The 24,519-nt window shown below is 44.4% G+C and overlaps 1 protein-coding gene across 2 annotated transcripts; it reads right to left on the reverse strand.

Annotated features, from left to right (window-relative positions):
* Positions 1-232: 232 nt before the first annotated feature.
* LOC119268473 (dual-specificity RNA methyltransferase RlmN-like) lies at positions 233-11,172 on the reverse strand. 2 transcript variants are annotated; one of them, XM_037550124.1, is made up of 8 exons: positions 10,945-11,172; positions 10,745-10,847; positions 3,068-3,165; positions 2,861-2,991; positions 2,660-2,768; positions 1,941-2,132; positions 1,719-1,855; positions 233-1,376 (listed from the first exon to the last, which is right to left on the reverse strand). In XM_037550124.1, exons 1-8 carry the CDS (start codon positions 11,110-11,112, stop codon positions 1,100-1,102), a joined length of 1,215 nt encoding a protein of 404 aa, XP_037406021.1. In that variant the 5' UTR covers positions 11,113-11,172; the 3' UTR covers positions 233-1,099. The 2 variants fall into 2 exon arrangements, with proteins under 2 accessions (XP_037406021.1, XP_037406022.1); XM_037550125.1 differs by having other exon boundaries at positions 1,236-1,383.
* Positions 11,173-24,519: the final 13,347 nt, after the last annotated feature.

Raw genomic sequence — 24,519 nt, forward strand, 5'->3', positions numbered from 1 at the left:
TGTGAATCAGCATTTAATAGCGGATGTTTCAGACGGGCCCCTTGAAAAGGCCAGGACACGCAGTACGCTGAAGGCAGAAGAAAAGAACCAATCCAAAGCGTGGATTTGACGACAGAATGTGACAGCCCAGTCATCAAGACTCCTAAGCAAGCCTCGCTGCTACGGCGCTACTTAAATCCGTTGATTACATCAGAATTTGCCATCAGAGTCTGGCTAAAGCCTCTCCAAAATATTAATAAACCAAACAATGATCTTTTAGAAAAGGGAAACATCAGCCGTAGAATCCCTTGGTCTTTTGTTTTCTGGTATGTCAAAATCCAAGCAATCTTCTATCTACACTAAAGCAAGGAAGCAGGTGTATGCCGCTACACCATTTTGGCAGCAGATTTAGTGGCAAAGGCGCCCAAATCCCCATGGTGCGGTCTTGTAATGCAATTGCTTTTGGAAAGAAGGCGCATTGGTTGGTGGGTCTTGTAATGCAATCACTTTGCCCTTTTCTTTTCTAAGTAGAGTGGTCAGGTCAGGTGGTGGCACACCTTAATGGTTAAGGTATCTCAAGCAAGGTAAAGCATGCACGTAGTCCCTTTCCTTGTCTTTCTGTCATTCCTGCATCATCTAATCCAACATGACCAGCAATAGCTAGAGTAGATTCGAGTCTTTTGGAACTAGTACCTGCAACACAATCGACTTTGGCGACTCAGACCGCGTCAGAAGCTATGTCAGATGCCCAGATGTCATGCGTCTACTCAAAGTTGCTTGGAGCATGCCGATTCAGAGGTTCGCCTCGTCTTTATTTGATACCTAGCCGTCCCTGCATCAAACAAAAAAAGATGCAAGTTCCTTGCTGAACAAATGTTCTTATTTCTGCAACAAAACGAGAGATGTATATTAATCAGAACATGGGTTACAATCACCACAGATCAACTGTTCAGCACTTGCCATCAAAATTCAGAAAATGCTCGACGGTCGTAAGGCTGGCTCAGCAAGATGATTGACCGTGGTTTTATCCTCATTACACGCATATTACTGCCTTGTCTTTGTCAGGTTGTTCCCGGCCACCTGTTTTACTACTGTACAAGTACGTACTATGTACTTGGCATCATAAGGCGACCTGAAATTTCTCAGGTACACGGAGCAGCGGTAGCTGATAGTCACCAGGCTCTCCTAGCTGCCCGCAGGCAGCCATCTGGTCATCGCCTCTGCTTAGCCGCACCATTACAGTAAGACCAGATTGGATTAACATGTTCCGGAACTCGATAATGTTCTCATCGGGCGTCGGCTTGAATTGCGACCCACTATGGGGATTGAAAGAGATGAGGTTGATCTTGCAGGGAATACCGTGAACCAGCTCCGTAAGCCTCTTTGCATCATCCACGCTGCAAGCTAAATCCAAAAAAGAGTTCAGGGTTCAAGGGATATATCATTTTGCTGTAAGGTCTTCAAAAAAATTATTTACAAATTGAAACATTTCATTTGCCTATGAGAAACTTGTCACAGCAACAATGCCGACATATTATGTACTGTATAGATCACCATTTACTCATTTGGCTCATATGCATGAAGCAATTAAAATTTTAGTTGTTCTGGAAAGAACACCCGTTTGCAAATGTTGCTATATCCATGTCCCAAGTAAAAATATCACCAGATGTAAGCTCTTCTAAGAAGAATCGTGGAGATGACAGCAACAACAAAGTGTTATTTAACCCAAGATTTTTTACCTGCCATTCACCCCAGAAAGCATGACGTATTCAAATAGCACTATGGACTTAGGTCTCAAACGAAGTTCCTCCCTTAAAGTGCCAAGAAGCATGCTAAGATTGTACCTTCTGTTAATGGGCATTATCCAATCCCTAACCTGGAAGAGGAAGTTAGTATATACAGCATAGCATAATAGTGTCAAACCATTTCACCACAATAGAATAACCAAATTTGAATTTCACCTCATCAGTTGTTGCATTAAGACTCACGGCCAGATCACAATTGGATTCGTTGAGGAAGCGTTTTATCTCTGGAACGAGACCACTTGTGGATACAGTAACCTTGCGAGGACTAAACTGAAGACCCTGCTCATCAACCATTATAGATGATGCTTTTATTACGTTATCTACATTGTGCAACGGCTCGCCCATGCCCTGTACAAATTAGAGGTTAATGGAAGATTGTTGTGGAAAAGGTGATAGCATCTTATTAAAAAATGCAACAGCATTAATACTATATGGATACTGGTGAATAATGCATACCAAGGCTTCCATGACATTTTATTTATATTTTTGACATGAAGGCTTCCATGACATTGCGATCACTAGAGTCTAAACTTATAAACGTGGAACTCCGAAAGGACAAAACTATGATAAAGGAAGCCATAACGTTAGGCCTACAATTTCAACAGTAATGAATACTGGTGTCATTGAATACGGATGCAGGCAAAAGCAGGGGTAATGCTATCAGGAACAGTGCTAAGTAGGGGAAATATATCTAACATGCTGGTTGCAGTTCCAAGAAATAAAACACAAAGGGTGGTTTTGTAGCAATTCAGGAAAAGTGGCATGCAAAAGCAAGATGATACACATTCAGGATAAAACTACTAATTCCAGTCATATGCTCAGTTAAACACCATATTAGAGTTAGTGTTATTAGTTACCATGAAAAGAATGCTTACCATAAATACAACATTTGTAATAGTATCAAATTCATCTGAAAATAGCTTACGAGCAAACACAGCCTGCTCAACTATCTCAGCTGTAGACAAATGCTTCCTCAAACCCATCCTTCAGCGCCCAAAAGAAATAGAAAAGAAAATATGAAATAGTTACTACAGAATCATAGAAAGACAAATGCTATACAAAGAATGTCGACAGACCTCCCAGTGAAGCAAAACTGACAATTCATGGCACAGCCCACTTGACTTGAAACACAGACCGTTGTCCGGCCCCTGGCGCTAGGAATGACAACTGTTTCAATCACTGAGGCATCTTCAAGAGAGAACAGTATCTGTAACATTCTGTGTTCCAAAATCAATCATATTCTGAGAACATTACAGAGATATCAGTGACAGTGAAAGAGCTACCTTTCGGGTTCCATCTGATGCAGTAATAATGTCTTTAATAGTTAATGCCTTCAGATCAGCATGATCACTTATCATTTTCCTCAAGTCCTTGTTCAAGCCTGAAGATTAGAGGCGGTGTAACTGAATCCATTAAACCAGATACTAACAATGGAACATAGGGCAAAAATATTATACCAAAGAAAAGAAACATGAGTAAATGCCCAATTTGACAAGTTTAATTTCAAGCACTAGAACAAACCCCAAAAATGTAAATGGTGTCGAGGTAGTGAGATATGGAGCCAACAGAATTATCACATTCAAAGTTAGAGCTACATCTACTTGTACAATTAGTGGGTTTTCCTACTGAGGGAAAAAAACTAGTTGATAGTGAAATACCCTCTGGCATCTGCTATCTTATTCTTCTTTTTTTCTTTCCTGAAAATGACAATGACATCTTCAAGGTGGATGCATGGTTGGTTTGCAGCTGTCGCTTGCCATAGTTTTTTTTATTGTATATATACGAATGTAGTGTGGCAAAGTATGTGTGTAATTGTTGTGCACATGGGTCCACAGTATCAAGGCAAGAGTACCAGCATGGGAGGAGTCCATGAGAGAGAAGTGTCCGAAGAGTCCATTAGGGGAGTATAGGATTAGGAAAGAGTCCAATTGTATAAAAATATATATAAGTCCAATCGTATTAGCCTATTAGGATGACATGTATCCATGTCTAAGGCAAGCAAGAACAAACAATCTCCTCTAAAGTCTAAACATATGTCAACCCAATCCCTCTGAGCCATGACGTCTGGCTATCTTCAGCATGGTAGTTATCCCATTGTGAATCAAGGTTCACAACAGGAATGTAGTGTGTTGTGCTTGATTTAAGGTCATGTCCCTCTAGTTTTGATGCATTACCTAGCTGGTGTAAATCTTTCACTGCTGTTCTAGAATTCTAGTTGCTGTGGGGATAGCTGCTGTGATTTGGACTATTTGGAAGACTCATAGTGATGCGAGTTATAAAAGAAAATATCCTTATGATACCACTTGGTATAGTCTGTATTGTTGCTCATTACATTGCATTCTGGGCTTGCAAAGACTACTGGCCGTGATGGCCACTGAGATATTCCATCGAAGACTTGGATGGGGAGTTGATTCGCAGACTCATCCTCTGAGTAGAGATGTTTCGTAGTAATGTCCGTGGTCACAGTTAGGTTGAGTAGTTCTGTTGGTGTTCATGTTATCTCTTTTTGGCAGTTGCTGTGAATGTAAAAGAGAGGCGGTCGTTTTAGTTCTGTAATTTTGTCCTATACTGACTAGTTCATTCTATTGTTCTGTGGCTTTGCATTCCGTCTTTGTTGGCATTAACCTTGTTTGTTGTAAAATTCTTTTTTTTCCGAGAAAACGCAAAAAAAAATGTGTTTCATTTCATTGGAAAGGAGAATAGTTCAGTACAGCATCCCACAGAGGGGGTGAACGGTTAACGCCAACAAAGGCCGATTTTTTGTTGTAAAATTCTAGTCTCATGTCTATTTTGTATTGTATGCAATTGTTGCCATAGATTTTCATAGTGAGCTAGGTGTGAATGTCTACATGCTCCATGACATGGCGTAGCAGCCGGAACAATAGCACAGAGGTGAGTGCACGAGTGAGCAGACCGGCGAGCCAGGAGATGTTTGCATGTATGCATGTGTTACATGATTACTTAGTCAAGACTCAAAAGGCGTGTACATTAGTGGCCTGATAACTAGCCGGTGCATGTAGCTAATAGAGCATGAGGATATGTATGTTGGCAAGCCAAAAGACTAGTTCTAAGGGTGTTGAGTTAGTTGAGGCTTATATGTAAAGTTGAGTTGATCCTTGAGAGTGGGCTGCATGTGCATGTGAGTTAGTTGTGTTAGTCCAGAACGTGTGCCTGCATGTACTAGCTAGTGGGGGGTGGTGAAGGGATCAAGCAATTGTGTGGCTTGGCCGTGTGTGTGCATGTTTCCCATTAAAAGGCACTTGTAATCAATTGTGTTGTGTTGAAAAGAAATGCAGAAAAGGCACAGTTTGTGTGTCGTGCCAAAGTGCATGTTGCTTCTTCTACCTTGTGTGTGTGTGTGTGTTTTCTGGGGAACTCCAACAGTCTGACCCCAGCGTAGAATTTGCGGGGGATTGGAACTATGTATACTGAATGGTTTTCCAGAAGTGGCCAGAATCCACCCCTTCGTCTTTTTTTTCTTTTTTCTTCTTCTTCGCATTATATTTCTTGTATATATTTCTATATATTAAATACACATGAATCCCAGAACTGACTGGTGGAAAGCTCCAGTACTGAAATGTTCCTTTTCAAACACGAAATTGCAAAGGATTAATAAGTTTGCACAGTACAGCCGATACTCACAAATGGCCCACAAGGCAAGAAAGAATTTTAGAGATACTAACCAACTGCTCATCATTTTTCACAAAAGAAAACTAGAATACATCTTTTTTTATAAATGTTCTGTGACATCCAAACATCTTCTATCACGCCTTTCTTAATAGATTGCATCCATATTAAAGTATTAATGTACATCGCCTAAAACAAACCTAAATATGGTTGAAGGTGGTATGGGTAGCTAGAATATACCTGGATCTCAAACACTTCTACAGTTCTGCTACCCATGCTTTCTCAATTATTAAATCACTGATGAATAGAGCAACTACGAAAAGTCCAAAACAACATATATCCAGGCTCATATCGATAGGGTGTGCAGGTGTTATGACCAGCATATTAGGGGCTTAGCCCAGTTAGTTGTGGCCCAGTTTATCTTATCGTTATTAGGGGCTTAGCCCAATTATCTTATTAGGAGGATTATATAAACTCGTGTAAGGACCCGTTTTGGGATTAAGCAAGAAGCAATCATATTTGCTCGGCTTCCTTAGGGAGCCGGGAGACCTAACCCTAGCCGCCGCCCCTGCGCTCTCTCTCTCTCTCACGCGCACGCAACGACGGTGCCCCAGCGCCGGTGACCAAGCCTTCCTCCACGTCATCCCTCCTTCCACCCTACAACCTGAGACCACGCCCTGGTAGGGATCCGGTTCCTACCAATTTGGTATCAGATAGCTTCGGTGCGATCATGTCCTCGCCACCGCCCACCCCGACCCTCCCATTACCGACCGCCCGATGGCCACCACGGCCAGCGCCCCGCTCTTGCCAGTGTCGGTCACCTCCGCCGCGCCCGCCCCTGTCGTCTTCACCCCGGCAGAGATGACAGCTGCCATCCGGGATCTCACCCAGGCGGTCACGGGCATCTACACGTTCCTCGCAAGATCCTATGGGTCGCAGCCGCCGGTGCCCTTCACCACCGCCCCGCCGCCGCAGCAGCCGCCATCCTCGGCGACCCCCATCGCCGCCGCCATGCAGCAGCTGCCGCGGCAGCCACCACCAGCGATGAACCCCGGCGCCTCCACCATGCAGCAGGGGCAACAACTGCAGCCGCCGCCACCGGCGACCACGGCCCTGGGAATCCTGACGACGGGCCCGGGGGCGCCCATCCACCAGGTGCGGTTTCCCCCGTCGCCGTCTCCGTTACCGTCTTGGCTCACTGGATCCCTTGAGCCGGTCTACATGACGGCCTCGGTCGGGCCGCACGTGTTGCCCCCGCCGGCGACGCACCCAGCCATGCAGTTTGGCGGGTCCTCGGGCTCCGCGAGCCCTTTGCCAGCGTCGACGGGCCCCTGTTCCAGGGCGGCACCCTGATGCCCGCCTACTCGACCCCGTCATCATCGTTGCTCCGTGCTGACGAGGCGCACCCGCCCGTCGTCCATGTCCAGACGCCGCCGAGATTCTCCAGGCTGAAGTTCACGACCTACGACGGCACCGTCGACCCCCTGAATTGGCTCAACCAATGCGAGCAATTTTTCAGGGGGCAGCGCATGCTCGCGTCCGACCGCACCTGGATCGCCTCGTATCATCTCCAAGGAGCCGCATAGACGTGGTACTACGCCCTAGAACAGGAGGAGGGCGGCATGCCACCATGGGAGCGCTTCCGCGATTTGTGCCTCTTGCGCTTTGGTCCGCCTATACGCGGGAGCCATATGGCGGAGCTTGGGCGTCTTCCGTTCCTCACCTCAGTGCAAGACTTCGCCGACCGCTTTCAGGCACTGGCGTGCCACGCCCCCGGCGTTTCGGCTCGTCAACGAGCTGAGCTCTTCGTCGGCGGCCTACCGGACCACATCCGCGTGGACGTGGAGATGCGCGGGCCACAGGACCTCCAGACGGCCATGTACTACGCCCGCACGTTAGAGTGTCGCGCGATGGCCATCCAGCAGGCGCCACCGCCCCGGGCCGCTGGGCCGCCACCCTGGCCGGAAGTTCCCGCGCAGGGTCGACCTGCCCAGGCTTCCGCGGCGCCCCTCGCCGTGGCTGCGGCACGCCCATTCCGCCGGCTCACCTCGGCCGAGCAACTCGAGCGTCGCCGCCAAGGGTTGTGCTTCAACTGCGACGAGCCCTACATATCGGGCCACGTCTGCCCACGACTCTTCTACCTGGAGGCTGCAGACTACATTGAGAAGGACCCCGCCGCCGCCGGGCTCGGCGACCAACCCGCCCCAGTTGACGCGGAGGTGTTTGGCGACCGTTGATCTTCCCCGCCTTCCAGCTCGAGGACGAGCTGTTTGTGCAGGCGGGGAGAGATATTATGACCGACATATTAGGGGCTTAACCCAGTTAGTTGTGGCCCAGTTTATCTTATCGTTATTAGGGGCTTAGCCCAATTATCTTATTAGGAGGATTATATAAACTCGTGTAAGGACCCGTTTTGGGATTAAGCAAGAAGCAATCATATTTGCTCGGCTTCGTTAGGGAGCCGAGAGACCTAACCCTAGCCGCCTCTCCATCTCCCTCCCTCCCTCTCTCTCTCTCTCTCTCTCTCTCTCTCTCTCTCTCTACGCCATCCACGCCATCCCTCCTTCCACCCCTACAACCTGAGACCACGCCTTGGTAGGGATCCGGTTCCTACCAGCAGGATAGCCAGTACTACTGCAACCCCCCACCCCCCAAAAAAAGATTTTTCCCTTTCTTTGTCAGCAAGCTATTTTTTGTAAGTCTTAGTTTAATAGTAATTGTTAGAACTACCAGGTTCTCACCAAGGACTCTCTTACTGTTTTTCTCACACACACATGCACACAAGGAACTAGTATGAAGCTCTGTAGGTTTATATGATTATATCAGTAGTAACAAGCTAACCTTATTCTACATATGGTGCCTCTTCCTATATAGAGGTTTTAGGTTGGTGCTACAGTAACCGACCTGCTACAGTAGCCGACCTACGCAGCCAGAGGCGGATCCACCATGCGGCTGTACATCCAAAAAAATCTTATATATAGGCATATATGACAGAAATACTATCCTGCAGGCCCAATAGCCCATTTCAGCAGCAGCCAGCCACTTCTGTCCAGTGTCCACGCAGCCATGCAGGAACACACGAGAGACTCACCCAGCAGCCAGCCGGTTCCTTCTTCGGTTCTTCCTAGGGACAAGGCGGCGGTGCGACTCTGTGCTGAACTGCTGATGGCGAGGCACAGCCAGGCGAGGGAGCCACCGGCGCCGAGCTCCCCATGGTTTCGCGGAGACCACGGGCAAGTCCCGTTCGTGCAGTACTGTGCCCGCTGCCGGCAGTGGGGAGGAGCGACAGGAATGGAATGCTGCAGCACGGTCTGTATGAAGTATTTAGCAAACACTCTCCTTCCATGTGCACTGTTTTCATCCTTAACAAATGTAGGCCCCACAAACACAAGAAAGGCCTGGACGAAGAACACCGAAACACAGAAAACCAACATGTAGCCAATGGTCTTCAAGTTCCATCTCTGGGCCGCCCAACTCCCTCTTCTGTAATGAGCCATGCAGGAGGAAAGCAAATGCAAAGAAGATGCTTCGTTCTGCAAACCCTAGATTGGAAAGAATGTAGGCGTCACATCGATCTTCTGCCATACCAGGCTGGAGAACAGCTTTCTCTTCAAGAAGCTCAATCTCACAATTTCCCTACTTCCCACCAAATAGTGATCAGAATCAGAGGGTGGGGATGAGCGTCGGGGTGGCGGCCGCTGCAGTCGTTGACAACGGGGATGGGAGCGTAACTGTGCAGCAATTGGCTTCAACAGGACCAACAACATATGGCTTCAACAGTGTTAAGCTTCATGCACTAGCCAACGCAACCAAAAGTCTGAACTGATGGAAAGGGCTGGTGCAACCCACATATACTGTAACACCCCCTCTCACGTGTGACGGGGAAGACAAGTCAACACGTGCACCTGGAAGAGAGCGATGGCGTGCGAAACTCACGTATAACTCAAGAGGCCTCTACGTGGACACAAAGGGGGGCTACCAGCAATTTTTAATAAATTGCGAAAGCCAGGAATTGAACTCAAGACCTTAGCTCTGATACCATGTTAAGCTTCATGCACTAGCCAACGCAACCAAAAGTTCGAACTGATGGAAAGGCTAGACAATCCACATATACTGTAACACCCCCTCTCACATGTGACGGGGAAAACAAGTCAACACGTGCAACCGGAAGAGAGTGACGGCGCGCGAAACTAATGTATGGCTCAAGAGGTCACTACATGGACACAAAGGGGGGGGCTACTAGCAATCCACTTATCCACATATACAGTAACAAACAGGACCAACAACCTCTGTCATGGCTTGGTTACATTTATTGGGAGGAATTATTTTTTCAAGTGAAGGATGATGTTGTCATCTCTCTCTTTCAAGTCATGACCGAGCGTATGGTCGTGTTGTAATTTTCTTCTCTATTTTGTAATTCCCTTGATCTTTTGAGATATTGCTCCTATTGTGAACAATTTGTATTTGTATTGCCGTGAACCAATTGGCTTCTCTGCTCGGGTGAAAAAAAATTGAACACCCAATGTTGAATTCCTGCGTCCACCCCTGACAGCTCATGCCTAGCTAGATATGGAAACTACAGTTTAGCTTATCTAATTTTCCTTAACTACAAGTCACCTAAGACATAAATATCCTAAAAAAACTGCTACAGCCAGACATAAGGATTATCCTAACACATTGTACCAAACTCAAATTGACTACCTGCTCTTCCATGCATGCATCTCTTTGGTAGTAGATGACAAGATTAACTCTAACAGTAATTATGTATCGTAGATGAAGCAATAGAAATCCTCTTAAACACCGGTTAAGTGATAGACATAACGATTCAAAAACTAGTACTGAACCTAAATCTTTCATGGATAACGAACTTGGTGATTTTGAACTATTTTGTGAAAATAGTCATCCGGCATGAAGTAGTTTCTGCAGTCAATTTAGTTAGCAAGAACTTAATACAGTCAGAGGGTATGCTTACGGATGTTCAAACTATTGTTTTTTATGCATTGTAAATAGCACAAGAAAGTGCATATGACAGATATCCCCACAAGGAAAATAATAGCATTAGCTATGATAGCACCTGGAAATTATGTTTCCAACAATATTTCTTACAAAAACCCAGTTGAAGATTTTGTATCAAGGAATGCTAGAAGAACTGAAGGAGGCACGCTTCAAGTAAAAAATAGGCTAGCAGCTGTGTATCTCAAGTTTTGAGCAAGACATTATTCATGGAGAAAATTGTTGTATCATTTGTCGGACTGAGCTTCAGATTTCGCATCAGGCCCCGCATTTCTCAAGTGCCCACGATAATTCACGGGAGAAAAAAAACTCAAACCTACCAGCCAGCTCGTTGTGGCAATGCGCCCAGACGTTGTTCCCGTAGAGGCATTTCCACAGCATCATGGCCTGTCCCGGTCGGAATCCTTGCGACTGCTCCCATTTCTGAGGAAACCCGCGGCAAAATCAGCTCGAACACGAGGATAGGTCAATGGCTGACAGACGAATCTACGAAACTTGAAGATTGAGAGGGGGCTCTTACCTCGAGCTCTGGGTAGTCCATCCCCTTAAGCATGACCCTGGAGCCTGGCTCGTAGCGGCCGGCGGCAGGGGGCTGTCGGAGAGCGGAGAAGAGGCGTCGCGGCGGGGCAGGGGAGAAGTGGGCGTGGAGGGAGGAGGCGCCCCACCGGAGAAGAGGCAGCGCCGCCATAGGAATTGTTGGTTTGGTATGGTTCCGCGGAGGGATTTTCCTTTGGACCCTCTTATCTGACGCTGGAAGCTGGACACACGTTGCATTTCAAACGATCTTGATGCCATATTTTTAGTTGTGTGGGGTGACACCACCCCATACACAACTAAAAATGTCATCAAAATAATAGGATCGCAGTTTTTTTCCCTAGCGAAAAATCTAAGGTTATTTTATCCTCCGATGCGCCGCCGAGGGTTTTTATCTACCCTTCGTCAATCCCCCAACATCCCAGTCTCCGCCCGGGTGATCGTCTCCCTGGGATTGGTAAGGAGTGGATCAGGGTTTGCAAGGACGCTCATGGTAATGGAAGGCATGGGCGGCTCGAGGAGCACGTGAGGAAGGAGCGCGTGAAAGAACTGCTAGATCGGTTGAACCTGCATGAACAAGAGGGAGACGGCTTTGTGTGGGAAGAGGAGATCGTTGAGCCTCCAACACTGATCAAATAGTTAGCGATTGCTAGGGTTCACACGTCTAGAGGGTTTAGTCCTACAACCCTCTATTCAGATATGAGATCGGCATGGAATCCGGCGAGAGAGGTGGTTTAGAGGAGGGTTGAGGAAAACTTATTCACTGTACAATTCGGTTGTCTCGCTAACTGGAACAAGGCGATGACCATGGCCCCCTGGCTTTTCAGGTATCAAGCTGTTATTGTGGAGGAATATGATGGGTTTGAAGACCCTAGATCGGTGGTCTTAAACCAGACAGCGGTGTGGGCAAGTGTTCTACGCCTCCCTGATAATCTATTGCATGATGTGGTGATACGGGGGATGTGTCGTCCTATGGGGAAAATTATGGCTCTTCAGATAAAGCTCCTAGCGGGTTATGTAGGAGAATTTGTCAGGGTTCGGGTAAAAATTGATGTGACTAAAAAGTTGTTCCAGTTTGTGTCAATCACCAGAGCAACGAAGCAGGTATGGTATCAAGTCCAATATGATAAATTACCTACTTTATGTGGGAACTGCGGTTTGCTGGGGCATTGGCATGAAGAGTGTGGTACTGGTGAACATGATGAATCAAAGCTAGAATGGGGGGACTTCATTCTGGCAGATGGAGGAACTGGAAGAGGCCGTGGATGTGGCGACCAAGTGGCAGGAGCTAGTCGTGCCCCTGCTAGAGGTAGGGGTCGAGGAGGTGGTGGAAGATCAATGGGGAAGGGTGGAGAGTTCCACATGCACACCACCTGGCATCATAATCAAGTCCAAAGAAATGCAGATGGTACTGCAATGGCAAAAGAGAGCACCGATGAGGAGATGACAGACAAAGATCCGTTGAGTAGGAAGAGGCTGAACTTTGAAATTGCGCCAGCAGGATCTTCGGCACTGGTAGAACCATCAGGAAGAGTAGCCGCAATCGTGGGATAGCTCCAGCTCACGAATACTTCTGAAAATACTACACCTGGTGAGAGTACACCGAGTAAATCCCAACCCCCTAAGCGTACACGTACAGGGATGATGGCAATAACCTTTTGATATCAACAGCCTCAGAGCTTGAGGCTATCCGGAAGCAATGAAAATTTTGAACTGGAATTGTTGCGGTTTGCAGCAAATCACGACAATTCGGCCGCTTCTGAATGTTCAGAAGCGTAGGAGTCCGGATGTGATGTTTCTCATGGAGACGCACTTAGATGAATATCTTGTTGAATGTCTTCGATGTCAGGCAAAAATGGACCATAATATTGTAGTCCGCGGTGATGGCGGGAAGGGTGGATTAATGATGATGTGAAGAAGGAGGTAGCTGTAACTTTAAGAGATAAATCTGATAACTTTATTGACGTGTTTGTTGGGAGTGGTGTTGAAAATTATTGGAGGTTAACAGGTTATTATGGAGAACCAAAATGGGATGATAAGCACCTTACTTGGAGTCAGTTGAGAGAACTCAAGGCAGTAGCTGATATGCCTTGGATGGTGATTGGGGATTTGAATGAGATTATGTTCCCGTTTGAGAAAGAAGGAGGGAACGACAGACCAGCTCATTTTATGCGGGCGTTTAGGGAAGCCTTGATTAACTGTAATCTTTCTGATCATGGGTTTGTTGGTGACAAATTTACTTGGCATAGGGCACTAATAAGGGAGAGGTTGGATCGTGCGTTGGTGAGCGAGGAGTGGAACACCATGTTTCCAGGAGCCATCCTCTAGCACCTGGACTACTACAAGTCTGACCATAGGCCGATTTTAATGTCTCTGCATGAGGAAATTACTCATGAGACGGTGGGTCAAGCTGTTCTCTGCTTCGAAGCTCGATGGCTGAAAGAAGATAAATTCCGCGAGGTGGTAGAACAGGCGTGCTCATCATCTGAACAAAATGGGGGTAATGTTGGACTTGCGGAATGACTTGTTGTGGTGCACGAGGAGCTCCATAAGTGGGACAAAATTATACTGAAGAAGTCACCAAAAAAGATTAAACAAGTGCAGCGGGAATTGTAAACTGTTGCTAGAGATGTGTTATCCCAGGAAAATATGAAACGACAGAAGGAACTAGAAAATATGCTTGAAATGGAGGAGATTCACTGGGCCTAGCGTAGTCGGTTAAATGGCTTATATTTGGAGACAAAAACAAATCTTACTTTCAAAATTTTGCCTCTGCTTGAAGGATACATAATCGTATAACAAAACCGAAGGATGACCGTGATGCCTAGCTGGAAGGTACTGCTTACCTAAATCCACATATATCGCAATACTTTGCAGGCCTTTTCTCCACTGAAATAGAGGAGCCGGACTCTGCTTTCATGGACGAGGTGCAGTCCCGAGTGATCAATGAAATGAATGAGGCGTTGCTTAAGCCTTTTTGGACCCATGATGTAAGAAAGGCTTTGTTCTCCATAGAGGATATGAAGGCGCCAAGTGTCGGTGTCAAAACTGGCGGATCTCGGGTAGGGGGTCCCGAACTGTGCGTCTAAGGTCGATGGTAACAGGAGACAGGGGACACGTTGTTTACCCAGGTTCGGGCCCTCTCTATGGAGGTAATACCCTACTTCCTGCTTGATTGATCTTGATGAATATGAGTATTACAAGAGTTGATCTACCACGAGATCGTAATGGCTAAACCCTAGAAGTCTAGCTTGTATGGCTATGGTAATGAGTATCTCTCTCTCTGGACTAAGTCCTCCAGTTTATATAGGCACTGGGAGGATCTAGGGTTACACAAGGTCGGTTACAAAGAAAGGAATCTACATATTTGGTTGCCAAGCTTGCCTTCCACGCCAAGGAGAGTCCTGTCCGGAAACGGGTGCAGTCTTCGGTCTTCGTATCTTCACAGCCCATCAGTCCGGTCCATGGCTAACAGGCCGGACGCCTGAGGACCCCTTAGTCCAGGGCTCCCTCAGTAACCCCCGAACCAGACTTCAATGACGAGGTGTTCGGCGCACGGATTGTCTTCAGCATTGCAAGGCGGGTTCCCCCTCCGATGGCTTCCCAATAATGTATTCGGCTTTTAGTTTAACGTCGCATCCCTCGGCTTCTGTGAATCTATGATTTCATCTTCAACGTGTCGGGCGAATGCGGACGATCAGTTTTTTTTGCAAATAACACCCCAGCCCTGCAAGAAAGAGTGTCTATTTAAAGAGATTGGATCTCAGATCCTTTCGGCACCACGCGGAGAAAATCCTCAGAGTCTGCCAGGAAAGACCATTCCAACATGGCTAACATTCCCAACTCCTCTTCCCGTTCTAACCTAGAGAGAGGCGAGTGGGAGAGGTTCTCTGTGTCCCATAGCCAATTGGTGAAGTTGCAAACGCAGGGATTTCTCCCTCCTGCAGATCTGGTTCCTGTTTGAGCAGGATTGGCCTCCTTCAACGGCAAAACCCAGGCGGAGGATTTCCCCAATCCGTCTGCGGGAGAACGAGTGTCCTTCGTACCCTATCTGCTGAGGGGCGTGGGATTTCCAATTCACCCATTCCTCCGAGGGCTTCTGGAGTATTATGGCCTCTAGCTGCACAATTTTACCCCAGCCTCCGTCCTGCACATTGCGTGTTATGTCGCTTTATGCAAACTATTCCTGGGTTGCGAGGCCCATTTCGATTTATGGAGAAGACTGTTCTACCTCGTCCCTCGCAATCAAGGTGGGTCAATTTTTGAAGTGGGAGGAGCCAAAGTGTGGCGCATCGCCGGGACCAGATACCTGTCCGGCACACCGAAGAAAGCTCCTGAAGAGTGGCCTTCCGAATGGTTCTACATCGACGATGTCGCTCTACTCGACCCCGTCCGCATGGGCCTCCTCGAGTTTTCAAATGCTCCGCTGAAGAAACGCCATAGCTGGCGTCCTCGGGGCCTCGAGGAATAGGATAGTGCAGAGGTTAGCCTGCTGCTGGGCAAGATTAAGACGCTTGCCCAGTCCGGATTGTCAATAGTCGAGGTAATGGCGATCTCTATAACGTGGGGGGTCCTGCCACTCCAATACAGAGGACTGCCCATGTGGCATTATAACAGGGAAGATGACGCCTCACACTATGGTCGGAAGGGCCCGAAGACCCCCGCCGCCCTGGCCAAAATACTGGCCGAGCTGTATAAAGGGGAGAAGGAGGAGTTCACCCGTCTCCAATATCGAGATGGATTTTCCATGTATAATCCTCCCAGCTGGGTAAGCTTCAGCTCCACTATTTTACTCCTGTCCCTGAATCATTCTTGATAGGCAGTATCTTATCCGCTGATAACAGGAATGGCGAAAGGCTGTCGAGGGGATCCATGACCCTGCCCCTCATCTGGAGAATCGCAACCGGGATCTTGACCCCGGATATGAGGAAGATCCGGATATATTTGTGGAGCTCGAGGATGGAATATTCTATCAGATGAGCTATGACCGTACAGATGTACCCATCATCGCCGATTACCCCGGCCTCCTTCCTGCTTCACATGTAAGTAATCCGGAGATACCTTGTCCAAGAGAGTTTTCTCATTCCTCCTTACCCACCGCACTGTCCTATGCTCAAAAGGGGAGGCGTTCGGCGCGCCATGCTGCCCCGGGGGCATCTCCAAAGAGAGCGTCCCCCACATCAGGCAAGCCTTCGAAGAGGAAGGCAAATGAAGATACGGCCGAGCCTTCATCAAAGAGGTATGAATTTGCAAATATGCACCTCGGCAGTCACATCCAATTGTGACCTTTTTGTTTGCCCCGTATCAGGAAAAAGGTGTGCCAGACTATATCCGGGAGTCCGGCAGGTCATACTTCCCGTAGCCAGGATACAGATTCTATAGAGGGGCTGATGCGGGGTGACGCTGGACTGTCCTCCAGCCGAGGATTCGGATGATGTATCCGTCACCAACTCGGAAGTGGAGAGCGCCATGAATCATCGGTGCCGCAGGGCCGTTCTTTGTAACCCTGGTTTTTTGAAAGCGTCATTTAATGCCTTCAATTCGGCCGACGCGTATATTCGAGCTGCTCGGGATGGGCTTGTCAGAGCCACAGACCAGCATCTAAAAGATATGCAGGTAAGCGTATATTTAATAAGCATACACCAGTGCTACCTCTTGAGCACTTGCGTTGGTTTTCCCTTGAAGAGGAAAGGGTGGTACAGCAAAGTAGCGTAAGTATTTCCCTCAATTTTTGAGAACCAAGGTATCAATCCAGTAGGAGGCTACGCGCGAGTCCCTCGCACCTACACAAAACAAATAAATCCTTGCAACCAACGCGATAAGGGGTTGTCAATCCCTACACGGTAACTTACGAGAGTGAGATCTGATAGATATGATAAGATAATATTTTTGGTATTTTTATGATAAAGATGCAAAGTCAAATAAAAACAATGAAAATAACTAAGTATTGGAAGATTTAATATGATGAAGATAGACCCGGGGGCCATAGGTTTCACTAGTGGCTTCTCTCAAGAGAATAAGTATTTTACGATGGGTGAACAAATTATTGTTGAGCAATTGACAGAATTGAGCATAGTTATGAGAATATCTAGGTATGATCATGTATATAGGCATCACATCCAAGACAAGTAGACCGACTCCTCCTGCATCTACTACTATTACTCCACACATCGACCGCTATCCAGTATACATCTAGAGTATTAAGTTCATAAGAACAGAGTAATGCCTTAAGCAAGATGACATGATGTAGAGGGATAAACTCATGCAATATGATGAAAACCCTATCTTGTTATCCTCGATGGCAACAATACAATACGTGCCTTGCTGCCCCTACTGTCACTAGGAAAGGACACCGCAAGATTGAACCCAAAGCTAAGCACTTCTCCCATTGCAAGAAAGATCAATCTAGTAGGCCAAACCAAACTGATAATTCGAAGAGACTTGCAAAGATAACCAATCATACATAAAAGAATTCAGAGAAGATTCAAATATTGTTCATAGATAAACTTGATCATAAACCCACAATTCATCGGTCTCAACAACCACACTGCAAAAGAAGATTACATCGAATAAATCTCCACAAGAGAGGGGGAGAACTTTGTATTGAGATCCAAAAAGAGAGAAGAAGCCATCTAGCTAATAACTATGGACCCGAAGGTCTGAGGTAAAATACTCATACTTCATCGGAGAGGCTATGGTGTTGATGTAGAAGCCCTCCGTGATCGATGCCCCCTCCGGCGGAGCTTCGGAACAGGCCCCAAGATGGGATCTCGTGGATACAGAAAGTTACGACGGTGGAATTAGGGTTTTGGCTCCGTATCTGATTGTTTGGGGGTACGTAGGTATATATAGGAGGAAGAAGTACGTCGGTGGAGCAACAGGGGGCCGACAAGGGTGGAGGGTGCGCTTGGGGGGGTAGGCACGCCCCCTACCTCGTGCCTCCCTGTTGGTTGCTTGACGTAGGGTCCAAGTCTCCTGGGTCTTGTTCGTTCCAAAAATCACGTTCCCGAAATAGGCAAAAACATCAATTCCAGTCTGGGCCTTCGGTTAATAGGTTAGTCCCAAAAATAATATAAAAGTGGATAATAAAGCCCAATAATGTCCAAAACAGAAGATAATATAGCATGGAGCAATCAAAAAATATAGATACGTTGGAGACGTATCAAGCATCCCCAAGCTTAATTCTTGCTCGTCCTCGAGTAGGTAAATGATAAAAACAAAATTTTTGATGTGGAATACTACTTGGAATATTTTCAATGTAATTATTCTTAATTGTGGTATGAATATTCAGATCCGAAAGATTCAAGACAAAAGTTCAATATTAACATAGAAATAATAATACTTCAAGCATACTAACTAAGTAATTATGTCTTCTTAAAATAACATGGCCAAAGAAAGTTATCCCTACAAAATCATATAGTCTGGCTATGCTCTATCTTCACCACACAAAGTATTTAAATCATGCACAACCCCAATGACAAGCCAAGAAATTGTTTCATACTTTTGGTGTTCTCAAACTTTTTCAATCTTCACGCAATACATGAGCGTGAGCCATGGACATAACACTTTAGGTGGAATAGAATGGTGGTTGTGGAGAAGACAAAAAGGGAGAATATAGTCTAACATCAACTAGGCGTATCAAAGGGCTATGGAGATGCCCATCAATAGATATCAATGTGAGTGAGTAGGGATTGCCATGCAACGGATGCACTAGAGCTATAAGTATATGAAAGCTCAAAAAGGAAACCAAGTGGGTGTGCATCCAACTTGCTTGCTCACGAAGACCTAGGGCATTTTGAGGAAGCCCATCATTGGAATATGCAAGCCAAGTTCTATAATGAAAAATTCCCACTAGTATATGAAAGTGATAACAAAGGAGACTCTCTATCATGAAGATCATGGTGCTACTTTGAAAACAAGTGTGGTAAAAGGATAGTAGCATTGTCCCTTCTCTCTTTTTCACTTATTTTTTTATTTGGGCCTTCTCTTTTTTTATGGCCTCTTTTTTTATTTATTTTTCGTCCGGAGTCTCATCCCGACTTGTGGGGGAATCATAGTCTCCATCATCCTTTCCTCACTAGGACGATGCTCTAATAATGATGACCATCACACTTTTATTTTCTTACAACTCAAGAATTACAACTCGATACTTAGAACAAAATATGACTCTATGTGAATGCCTCCGCAGGTGTACCGCGATATGCAATGACTCATGAGTGACATGTATGAAAGAATTATGAACGGTGGCTTTGCCACAAATACAATGTCAACTACATGATCATGCAAAGCAATATGACAATGATGGAGCGTGTCATAGTAAACGGAACGGTGGAAAGTTGCATGGCAATATATCTCAGAATGGCTATGGAAATGCCATGATAGGTAGGTATGGTGGATGTTTTTAGGAAGGTATATGGTGGGTGTATGATACCGGCGAAAGGTGCGCGGTATTAGAGAGGCTAGCAATGGTGGAAGGGTGAGAGTGCGTATAATCCATGGACTCAACATTAGTCATAAAGAACTCATATACTTATTGCAAAAATCTACAAGTTATCAAAGCAAAGTATTACGCGCATGCTCCTAGGGGGATAGATTGGTAGGAAAAGACCATCGCTCGTCCCCGACCCCCACTCATAAGGAAGACAATCAATAAATAAATCATGCTCCGACTTCATCACATAACGGTTCACCATACGTGCATGCTACGGGAATCACAAACTTTAACACAAGTATTTCTCAAATTCACAACTACTCAACTAGCATGACTCTAATATCACCATCTCCATATCTCAAAACAATTATCAAGTATCAAACTTCTCATAGTATTCAACATACTCATAAGAGAATTTTATTATTAATCTTGTATACCTAGCATATTAGGATTATTTAAGCAATTTACCATGCTATTTAGGACTCTCAAAATAATCTAAGTGAAGCATGAGAGATCAATAGTTTCTATAAAACAAATCCACCATAGTGCTCTAAAAGATATAAGTGAAGCACTAGAGCAAAACTATATAACTCCAAAGATATAAGTGAAGCACATAGAGTATTCTAATAATTTTCGAATCATGTGTGTCTCTCTGAAAAGGTGTGTACAGCAAGGATGATTGTGGTAAACTAAAAAATAAAGACTCAAATCATACAATACACTCCAAGCAAAACACATATCATGTGGTGAATAAAAATATAGCTCCAAGTAAAGTTACCGATAGAAGTAGACGAAAGAGGGGATGCCTTCCGGGGCATCCCCAAGCTTTGGCTTTTAGGTGTCCTTAGATTATCTTTGGGGTGCCATGGGAATACCCAATATTAGGCTCTTTCCACTCCTTGTTCCATAATCCATCAAATCTTTACCCAAAACTTGAAAACTTCACAACACAAAACTTAAAATAGAAAATCTCGTGAGCTCCGTTAGCGAAAGAAAACAAAAGACCACTTCAAGGTACTGTAATGAACTCATTCTTTATTTATATTGGTGTTAAACCTACTGTATTCCAACTTCTCTATGGTTTATAAACTATTTTACTAGTCATAGATTCATCAAAATAAGCAAACAACACACGAAAAACAGAATCTGTGAAAAACAGAACAGTCCGTAGTAATCTGTAGCTAGCGCAAGATCTGGAACCCCAAAAATTCTAAAATAAATTTCTGGACGTGTGTAATTTATCTATTAATCATCTGCAAAAATAATTAACTAAATATCACTTTCCAAATAAAAATGGCAGCAGTTCTCGTGAGCACTAAAGTTTCTGTTTTTTTACAGCAAGATTAACAAGACTTTCCCCAAGTCTTCCCAACGGTTATACTTGGCACAAACACTAATTAAACACAAAAAACACAACCAAAACAGAGGCTATACAAATTATTTTTTACTAAACAGGAGCAAAAATCAAGGAATAAAAATAAAATTGGGTTGCCTCCCAACAAGCGCTATCGTTTAACGCCCCTAGCTAGACATAAAAAGCAAGGATAGATCTAGGTATTGCCATCTTTGGTAGGCAATCCATAAGTGGCTCTCATAACAGATTCATAAGGTAACTTAATTTTCTTTCTAGGAAAGTATTCCATGCCTTTCCTTAACGGAAATTGGAATCTAATATTTCCTTCCTTCATATCAATAATTGCACCAATCGTTCTAAGGAAAGGTCTACCAAGAATAATAGGACATGAAGGATTGCAATCTATATCAAGAACGATAAAATCTGCGGGCACATAATTCCTATTTGCAACAATAAGAACATCATTAATTCTTACCATAGGTTTCTTAATAGTGGAATCCGCAAGGTGCAAGTTTAAGGAGCAATCGTCAAAATCACGGAAACCTAACAAATCACACAAAGTCTTTGGAATCGTGGAAACACTAGCACCCAAATCACACAAAGCATAGCATTCATGATCTTTAATTTTAATTTTAATAGTTGGTTCCCACTCATCATAAAGTTTTCTAGGGATAGAAACTTCCAACTCAAGTTTTTCTTCATAAGATTGCATCAAAGCATTAACAATATGGTTGGTAAAAGCTTTATTTTGACTATAAGCATGAGGAGAATTTAGCACGGATTGAAACAAGGAAATACAATCTATCAAATAGAAATTATCATAATTAAATTCATTGAAATCCAAAATAGTAGGTTCATTAACATCTAGAGTTTTGATCTCTTCAATCCCACTTTTATCAAATTTAGCATCATGGTCTAAAAACTCCGATTTTTTGGAACGCCTTCTAGGTAAAGGTGGATCATATTCAGTCCCATTATTATCAAGATTCATATTGCAAAACAAAGATTTAATAGGGGACACATCAATAACTTTTAGATCTTCATCTTTATTATCATGGAAACTAGAAGAACACGCTCTTATAAAGTAATCTTTCTTAGCACGTATCCTAGCGGTTCTTTCTTTGCACTCATCAATGGAAATTCTCATGGTTTTGAGAGACTCACAGATATCATGGTTAGCTGGAATAGATCTAAATTTCAAAGAATCAACATCAAGAGAAATTCTATCAACGTTCCTAGCCAACTCATCAATCTTAAGCAATTTTTCTTCAATCAAAGCATTGAAATTCTTTTGCGAAGTAATAAATTCTTTAATATTAGATTTAAAATCAGAGGGCATATTATTATAATTTCCATAAGAATTTTTGTAGGGATTACCATAATTATTAGAGGAATTACTAGGATAAGGCCTAGGATTAAAGTTTCCTCTATACGCATTGTTACCAAAATTGTTCCTACCAACAAAATTCACATCCATAGATTCATTATTATTCTCAATCAAAGTAGACAAAGGCATATCATTAGGATCAGAAGAAACACTTTTATTAGCAAATAATTTCATAAGTTCATCCATCTTTCCACTCAAAACATTAATTTCTTCTATCGCATGCACTTTCTTATTAGTAGATCTTCCAGTGTGCCATTGAGAATAATTAACCATAATATTATCTAGGAGTTTAGTAGCTTCTCCTAAAGTGATTTCCATAAAAGTGCCTCCCGCGGCCGAATCTAAAAGATTTCTAGAAGCAAAATTCAATCCGGCATAAAAAATGTGTATAATCACCCACAAATTTAAACCATGTGTTGGGCAATTACGTATCATTAATTTCATCCTCTGCCAAGCTTGTGCAACATGTTCGTGATCAAGTTGCTTAAAATTCATAATATCGTTTCTAAGAGAGATGATCTTAGCGGGAGGAAAATACTTAGAGATAAAAGCATCTTTGCACTTATTCCAAGAATCAATACTATTTTTAGGCAAAGACGAAAACCAAGCTTTAGCACGATCTCTAAGCGAAAAAGGAAATAGCTTCAATTTAACAATATCATTATCCACATCTTTCTTCTTTTGCATATCACACAAATCAACGAAGCTATTTAGATGGGTAGCGACATCTTCACTAGGAAGGCCGGAAAACGGATCTTTCATGACAAGATTCAGCAAGGCAGCATTAATTTCACAAGATTCAGCATTGGTAAGAGGAGCAATTGGAGTGCTAATAAAGTCATTGTTGTTGGTATTGGTAAAGTCACACAATTTAGTGTTATCTTGATCCATCGTGACAAGCAAACAATCCAACACACAAGCAAACGAGCAAAAAGAGGAAAATATAGAAAGAGAGGGAGGATAGAGAGAGAGAGGGTGAATAAAACAACAAGGGTGAAGTGGGGGAGAGGAAAACGACACGCAAATGGCAAATGATGTAATGCGGGAGATAAGGGTTTGTGATGGGTACTTGGTATGTTGACTTTTGCGTAGACTTCCCCGACAACGGCACCAGAAATCCTTCTTGCTACCTCTTGAGCACTTGCGTTGGTTTTCCCTTGAAGAGGAAAGGGTGGTGCAGCAAAGTAGCATAAGTATTTCCCTCAGTTTTTGAGAACCAAGATATCAATCCAGTAGGAGGCTACGCGTGAGTCCCTCGCACCTACACAAAACAAATAAATCCTCGCAACCAATGCGATAAGGGGTTGTCAATCCCTACACGGACACTTACGAGAGTGAGATCTGATAGATATGATAAGATAATATTTTTGGTATTTTTATGATAAAGATGCAAAGTAAAATAAAAGAAATGAAAATAACTAAGTATTGGAAGATTTAGTATGATGAAGATAGACCTGGGGGCCATAGGTTTCACTAGTGGCTTCTCTCAAGAGCATACATATTTAACGGTGGGTGAACAAATTATTGTTGAGCAATGGACAGAATTGAACATAGTTATGAGAATATCTAGGTATGATCATGTATATAGGCATCACGTCCAAGACAAGTAGACCGACTCCTGCCTGCATCTACTACTATTACTCCACACATCGACCGCTATCCAGCATGCATCTAGAGTATTAAGTTCATAAGAACAGAGTAACGCCTTAAGCAAGATGACATGATGTAGAGGGATAAACTCATGTAATATGATGAAAACCCCATCTTGTTATCCTTGATGGAAACAATACAATACGTGCCTTGCTGCCCCTACTGTCACTGGGAAAGGACACCGCAAGATTGAACCCAAAGCTAAACACTTCTCCCATTGCAAGAAAGATCAATCTAGTAGGCCAAACCAAACTGATAATTCGAAGAGACTTGCAAAGATAACCAATCATACATAAAAGAATTCAGAGAAGATTCAAATATTGTTCATAGATAAACTTGATCATAAACCCACAATTCATCGGTCTCAACAAACACACCGCAAAAGAAGATTACGTCGAATAAATCTCCACAAGAGAGGGGGAGAACTTAGTATTGAGATCCAAAAAGAGAGAAGAAGCCATCTAGCTAATAACTATGGACCCAAAGGTCTGAGGTAAACTACTCACACTTCATCGGAGAGGCTATGGTGTTGATGTAGAAGCCCTCCGTGATTGATGCCCCCTCCGGCGGAGCTCCGGAACAGGCCCCAGGATGGGATCTCGTGGATACAGAAAGTTACGGTGGTGGAATTAGGGTTTTGGCTCCGTATCTGATCGTTTGGGGGTACATAGGTATATATAGGAGGAAAAAGTACATCGGTGGAGCAACAGGGGGGCCATGAGGGTGGAGGGCGCGCCTG

The sequence above is a fragment of the Triticum dicoccoides genome, chromosome 3A, assembly GCF_002162155.2.
Source record: "Triticum dicoccoides isolate Atlit2015 ecotype Zavitan chromosome 3A, WEW_v2.0, whole genome shotgun sequence".
Taxonomy (NCBI): Eukaryota; Viridiplantae; Streptophyta; class Magnoliopsida; order Poales; family Poaceae; genus Triticum; species Triticum dicoccoides.